The following is a 6,067-nucleotide window of genomic DNA, read 5'->3' as shown; positions in this document are numbered from 1 at the left end:
GATCTCCTGACCTCGTGATCCACCCGTCTCGGCTTCCCAATGTGCTGGGATTACAGGCTTGAGCCACCGCGCCCGGCCTGATTGTGGGTCTTAAGACCCTCCCAGGAGAGGTCTCACCCAAGCCCCAGGGACAGCAATGCTGACATCAGGAAGCTTCTGTAAAATGCCAAGATGACTGGGGCTCAGGGAGCTTCTGGACAGCAGAACAGCTGGAGGTTCCCAGAGGGCGGCGACCAGCGAGCAAGGGCATGGAAGCACCAGCCCATCCCCATGCCTCTCACTGGTATCCTTTGCAATCAATATCCTTTACAACAAACCAGTAAACATCAGCATTTCCCTGAGTTCTTTTTTTTTTTTTTTTTTTTTTTGTTGAGACGGAGTCTTGCTCAGTCGCCCAGGCTGGAGTGCGGTGGCGCGATCTCGGCTCACTGCAAGCTCTGCCTCCTGGGTTCACGCCATTCTCCTGCCTCAGCCTCCTGAATAGCAGGGACTACAGGCGCCCGCCACCTCACCCGGCTAATTTTTTTGTATTTTTAGTAGAGACGGGGTTTCACCAGGCTAGCCAGGATGGTCTCGATCTCCTGACCTCGTGATCCGCCCGTCTTGGCCTCCCAAAGTGCTGGGATTACAGGCGTGAGCCACCGCGCCCGGCCTCCCTGAGTTCTATGAGTGGCTACACCAAATTAAACCCAAAGCGGGTGTCATAGGAACCCCAACTTGAAGCCAGTTGGTCAGAAGTTCCAGAGGCCCAGGCTTGCGACTGGTGTGTGTCTGGAGGCCCTGCCCCCGTCTGTGTCTGGAGGCCGTCTTGGGAGGGAGCTCTCACCCTGTGGGATCTGACACTGTCTCCAGGTAGATGGTGAAGGAAATGAATTAGAGGACACCCAGCTTGGTGTGTGGGGAACAACCCCCCCAACATTTGAACAAAAGCCTCCTTCTGTGACGGCTGTGGTGGTGTGGGTGCAGAGCCGGACACCACGAGAGCATTTCCCCCACGCACCTTCCGAAGGAGAGGATGGATGTCCAGCAGCGCCATTCACAGTGGCAATGTTTATTACAGGACAGGGAGGACCTGGAGGGGCCTATCTGTCCAATGACAAGGGCTTCATGAGCAAAGTGCACTCTGTTCCACTGGCAGCCAGTCAACTCTGAACCTGGCGCGACCTGGACAGGGGCTCCGGAGCTCAGGGCGTGAACCCTTCGCCCAGATAAATCCTGTGCTTCCTCAAGCATGTGTCCATCTGTCTGCCTGGCAGGCCCAGTGCTGAAGGGCAGGCATCCAGAGAGGGCGGAGGAGGCCCGAGTTGGCCCTGTTCACAGGCCCCGCCCTGGTGGATTCTGGGCCAAGGTCAGGGCTGGGACCAGCTGGCGGTCAGCTCCAGAGGCCACACAGCGAGGGCCTTGGTGCCCACATGGGCTCTTGCTCACGCAGGCTGGCTGTTCCTTTGCAGAGCAGGCAGCCTGGCCATCAGTGACACCTTCTAGTCTCTGTGTCCCCAGGTGAGAGGCAGGCCCTCACACTCCAGTCCTGGCTGGGCCCCAGGGCCGGGCCTGCCTCTGGTGTCAGACCCATCTGATGTGGCTTTGCTTTTTCCCTAAGTGGGAACCCAGGTGGGGTGGCAGCTCCTCCTCTTCCTCCAGGGATCCTTCCTGGACCCCTCCCTCCTACCCCCAGGGAGTCCTGGCTGGCCAGACACAGCTGGGCATCTCCTAGGGCTTGGCGGATGCCCTGGGTCCTGTTCCCTCCACCCCCTCTGCTGAGGCCTCAGTCCTCCCAGAGGACCTGCTAGAGTGGACCCCAGACTTCCAGGAGACCCCAGGGTGCAGGAGAGGGGAGGAATGCTGGGAAAGTTAGGGGGAAAGGGAGAGGGCTGGGCCAGGAGTCACTGGGGCAGGCTGGGGGTCCTGGCCCAGGCAGACCCCGTGATCATCTAGTTAGTGGGGGAGGGGCCCGCCCGGCGTGGGGGCCCGGGGCAGCCCCTCCAGGGCCAGACAATGCATCTTCCCCAGGAGCCCCAGCAACAGAGGGGCCTACCAGTGAGGTCACAGAGCCTGGTGGTGCCCTCGGGGAAGAGAGCCAGGAGACTCTGATGATGAATTTTGACCAGAAGGCAGTGAAATTCCTGGCAAATTTTTACATCAATGGAGGCAAACACTGGACCCACGGCCACCTGAGGCAGACGCCACCAGAGCCCAGCCAGTAACTTGAGGGGGGCGGTGGGGCGGGAAGGGGCAGGCCGGCTGGGAGTGGCCAGGGTGCTGAGGGACAGCGGTGGGGGGAGGGCTGTGGGACAGGCCAGCTGGGAGCAGCCTGGGAGGTGAGGGACAGAGGGTGGGGGCAGGCTCCAGGGAGCAGCCGGCGGGGGGGTGCTGAGGGACAGTTGGGGAGACAGACTTTGGGGCAGGCGGCTCGGGGGCTGAGGGACAGAGTGGGGGAGCAGGTTGCTGGGCTGGTGGCTGGGAGCAGCCAGGGGGCTGAGGGACAGTGTGGGGGACAGGCTGTGGGACAGGCAGCTGGGAGTGGCCGGGGCTGAGGGACAGAGTGGGGGACAGGCTGTGGGACAGGCAGCTGGGAGTGGCCGGGGCTGAGGGACAGAGTGGGGGACAGGCTGTGGGACAGGCAGCTGGGAGTGGCCGGGGCTGAGGGACAGAGTGGGGGAGCAGGTTGCTGGGCAGGTGGCTGGGAGCAGCCAGGGGGCTGAGGGACAGTAGAGGGGATAGGCTGTGGGGCAGGCGGCTCAGAGTGGTGGGGACTGAGGGACAGTGGCTGCCGGTCTCCCTTGCAGGCCCAAGGCATCTGTGCTGTTGGTGGGCCTGGAGCCAGGGCTGGCCTGGGATGAGACACGGCTCCCAAAGATGAAGGAGGTCCCAGCTGGTCTCAGGTTACAGATGGGCACCCCTCAGGAGTCCCTGCCCACCTACACCCAGACCCTGAGAGACCTGTGTGAGTGAGGGTCCCGGCCACCCCACCCCCACGCTGGTCTTTGGGGGTTGTGGGAGGGGCCTGCTGGAAGGAGCCCAGGCCCAGAGCTTGCTTCCTGTGGCCAGTGCTGGAGCAACGCCCCCCGATCACAGCTGACCTGGAAGTCCCCAGTCCCACCAGGTACCAGGTGCCCAGCCCGTCCATACGAGAGTCCTCCCCACACCCCCGCTACAGCATCGGCTGCAGGCACCGGGGCCGAGGTGCGTGTCCCCTCCCTGAGGCCCGACCACCGGGCCTGTCCTCCACCCTGGGAATGGGGGCCTCTGCCTCTGAGCTGAAACCGCCACGGCCTGAGGGCCCCTCCACCCTCCTGGTGTTCACTTCCAGGCTCAGCGCCTGTAAGGAGGCCTGGAGAGAGGAGGGCTAGGGCTGGGGCATGGGTGGGCGTTGTGAGGACAAGGGTTCAGAGGCCAGGGGTGGGAACTGGGAGCCAGGTTCGAGTGGGGGCTGCCACCTGGGTGGGGCTCCCAGCCTTCTCTCTCTCCACCCTCCACCTACAGAGGGCGGTGGCCGCAGGGCATGGCAGACTCTGTGGTTCCAGAGTGAAAGCCCCTTCACGCAGAAAGCCGACTTCGACCAAGAGCAAAAGGTGGGGGCTGGGCAGGCAGGGGGTTGGGGGTTCCAGCGGGGCCAAAGGGGAGCTGGCTGAGGATCCGTGGGGAGCGCCCTGCCCTGCAGCCCCCGTCTCCTGCCCCCTTGCAGTGGCCCTCACCAGCCCACTACCAGCTGTTCAGCCGGCCCGCCGGCCCCGCCTTCAGCTTCAGAGGCCGCCACTCCACCTCCAAGACACCTGAGGGCCACATCCACCCAGGGCTGCCTGGAGCCAGGGGGCTGGGCCTCAGGGTGCAGCCCCAGTCCCTGCTTCAGGCCTCTTTGCAGGCACCTGGCAAGAGACACCCTGGCCCCAACACCTACAATATCCTTCCTGGGAGCCGCCTGCAGAGGCCCCGTTCGCCGGCCTTCTCGATGAGCCGCTCCCCCGCATTCACCTCCTGGCTCAGCACCTGTAAGGAGGCCTGGAGAGAGGAGGGCTAGGGCTGGGGCATGGGTGCGTGTTGTGAAGACAAGGGTTCAGGGGCCAAGGGTGGGAACCGGGAGCCAGGTTCGAGTGGGGGCTGCCACCTGGGTGAGGCTCTCAGCCTTCTCTTTTGGCAGCTCGAACCCCTGGCCCAGCTGCCTACTACGTGGAGGACTGCTACAACTCACGCTTCCCCTCAGTGCCTGGCGTGGTCATCCAGGGTGTGCGCAGACCCAAGCGCCACAACACAGGCCCCTTCTGTGCACTCTAGAGCCAGCTGGGCACAACCTGCTTGGCCCGGCCACCGAGTGGCCTCCCCCGGGGCTTTCTCAGGCCTCCCTTGGGACTCGGGGCCCCAGCCTGGCCTTCTGACCCTCTGGGCACCCCCGATGCACCCTTCCGGCTGGTCAATCCTTCTATGGGCTGTGGACAAGGCTGGCCCAGCCTGGATGCCTCATCTGGCCACCTCCCTGTTATACAGAGACGCTGTTGGCTCTCTTGAGCTCTGTGGTGTGCAGTTGTGTCCTTCACCTGGGGGCGGTCCTGGGTCATTTCTGGCTTTCCCTGTTGAGGGATCTCCATTCGGCTGCCCCTGAAGGGTGCTCCCGTCTCTAGGGCGGCAGCCTGCGACTCACCCTGAGCTCCAGCCTGGAGCGAGATGGGAGGTGGGCTCTGTGGGACACCCCCACCCAGCCGTGCCACTTAGGGGCCTGGTCCAGTTGCTGTCCACCTGAGGGTCAGCCGCTTGCCAAGCCAGGGAACTAGGAAGGAGGTGCCAAATGCCCTGAGCCGCCACCTCCAGGTGGGGTCGGCCTGGCCAGGTCTCAGGAAGGGCCCAGGGACCCCGCTCACCAGGGCCCAACCCCACTTCCCCTGGGCCTTGAGCTGAAGACGCAGCTGGGCTTAGTCACCTGTGCCCTGAAAACTCTGGCCCAGGGCCCTGCAGACTCCTGTGGCACTGCCAGCAGACTCCCAGGGCCTTCACCTGCCGGGTCCCTGTACTGCCCCTGCCTGCAGCTTCACCTGGCTGGGGCCTCCCTTGTCACCACTGGCCTGCCCTCCTACCCAGGGTTGGGCCCCAAGGCTGCCACCTTGCAGGAGGCTTAACTGCAGTGCCATCACCTGTACCTCCCCAAGTCCTTCCCAGACCCAGGACCCAGACCAGGCCCAGAGCTCAACCCCTTCAAAAAGGCTCTGGGCAGCTGCTCCTGTGGCCTCAGCACCATCCCCTTTGGCAGAGAGGAATCCAAGGCCCTAGGGCTGTGTGTGTGCTGTGTCCCTTGCCCTCCTCTGCCACTGAACCAGCTGGGGGTTGGATCAAGGCACTGGTACCTTCGCCCTTGGGGTGACCAACTTGGCCAGCAGCAAGAAAGCCGTGGTAGCCCTGGCCTTGGGAGGTTGGCCCCGCTTGTGGGAACAGGAGCTCTGCTCATGGCTGCACCACCAGGCACCCCTGGTGAGACACAAAGCTAGGAGTGGAAGCGGCAGGAAGGATGCAACGATCTCCTCCAGCTGGGCTGAGGAGGGAGGGCTTCCTGGAGGAGGTGGAGGAAGGAGCCTTTAAGGAAGAGCAAGAGTTTGTTGGGCAGCGGGAAAGAAATTTCTAAAGAAAAACTCGGCAGGGAAGACCGAAAAGAGAGAGGGTGTGTGTAGGGTGCTTGGCGGGGCACTGCCTGCGGGAGGGCGGCGGGCTGGAGGGGCGGGGAGGCCCGGGAAGCCCACCCGCCTGGGATGAGAAGGGACACTGTGGAAACTGGACTCTCCCTCACGGCTCCGCGGAGCTCGGTGGGCGCCACAGCCTCCCGGTGCCGGGGAGGGCGGCCGTCGCTCGCGCTCCCGCTGCGGGCCCGGTCTCCGCCAGGCCCCGGCCCCCTGAAGGCGCTCAGACCTCAGTCTTGGCGACAGCGCTGCGGTGGGCTTCGTGCCCGTTTCACGCGGAGGAAGCCACGCTCAGGAGGGAGGGAGTCTGCGCCCGTGTCCTGCACCTGCAGAGCGGAGGGGCGGGGAGCTCAACCCCCGGCAAAACGTCCCCGCGGCGCGTGGCTGCCGCGAGATCAACAAGAGCG

At 64.2% G+C, this 6,067-nt stretch overlaps 1 protein-coding gene across 11 annotated transcripts; it reads left to right on the top strand.

Annotated features, from left to right (window-relative positions):
- The first annotated feature begins 1,034 nt into the window (after positions 1 to 1,034).
- Positions 1,035 to 4,501, top strand: STPG3 (sperm-tail PG-rich repeat containing 3). Of its 11 annotated transcripts, none has more exons than XM_077966918.1 (6): positions 1,035 to 2,597; positions 2,652 to 2,944; positions 3,049 to 3,183; positions 3,484 to 3,572; positions 3,686 to 3,989; positions 4,139 to 4,501. In XM_077966918.1, exons 2-6 carry the CDS (start codon positions 2,857 to 2,859, stop codon positions 4,270 to 4,272), a joined length of 750 nt encoding a protein of 249 aa, XP_077823044.1. In that variant the 5' UTR covers positions 1,035 to 2,597; positions 2,652 to 2,856; the 3' UTR covers positions 4,273 to 4,501. The 11 variants fall into 11 exon arrangements, with proteins under 11 accessions (XP_077823044.1, XP_077823042.1, XP_077823045.1 ...); XM_077966916.1 differs by having other exon boundaries at positions 1,039 to 2,487; positions 2,542 to 2,944; XM_077966919.1 differs by having other exon boundaries at positions 1,039 to 2,542; positions 2,597 to 2,944.
- Positions 4,502 to 6,067: the final 1,566 nt, after the last annotated feature.

The sequence above is a fragment of the Macaca mulatta genome, chromosome 15 (genome assembly GCF_049350105.2).
Source record: "Macaca mulatta isolate MMU2019108-1 chromosome 15, T2T-MMU8v2.0, whole genome shotgun sequence".
Lineage (NCBI taxonomy): Eukaryota > Metazoa > Chordata > Mammalia > Primates > Cercopithecidae > Macaca > Macaca mulatta.
Note: the sequence above shows the minus strand (reverse complement) of the source record. Positions and strands in the feature narration are given on the sequence as shown.

What these genes read in the sequence shown, in the direction of transcription:
- STPG3 (XM_002799907.4), top strand. Translation starts at nt 2,091, where the DNA reads ATGATGAATTTTGACCAGAAGGCAGTGAAATTCCTGGCAAATTTTTAC. An exon ending in CTGCAGGCACCGGGGCCGAG is followed by an intron (nt 3,184 to 3,483) that starts GTGCGTGTCCCC and finishes CTCCACCTACAG; the next exon opens with AGGGCGGTGGCCGCAGGGCA. An exon ending in CACCTCCTGGCTCAGCACCT is followed by an intron (nt 3,990 to 4,138) that starts GTAAGGAGGCCT and finishes CTCTTTTGGCAG; the next exon opens with CTCGAACCCCTGGCCCAGCT.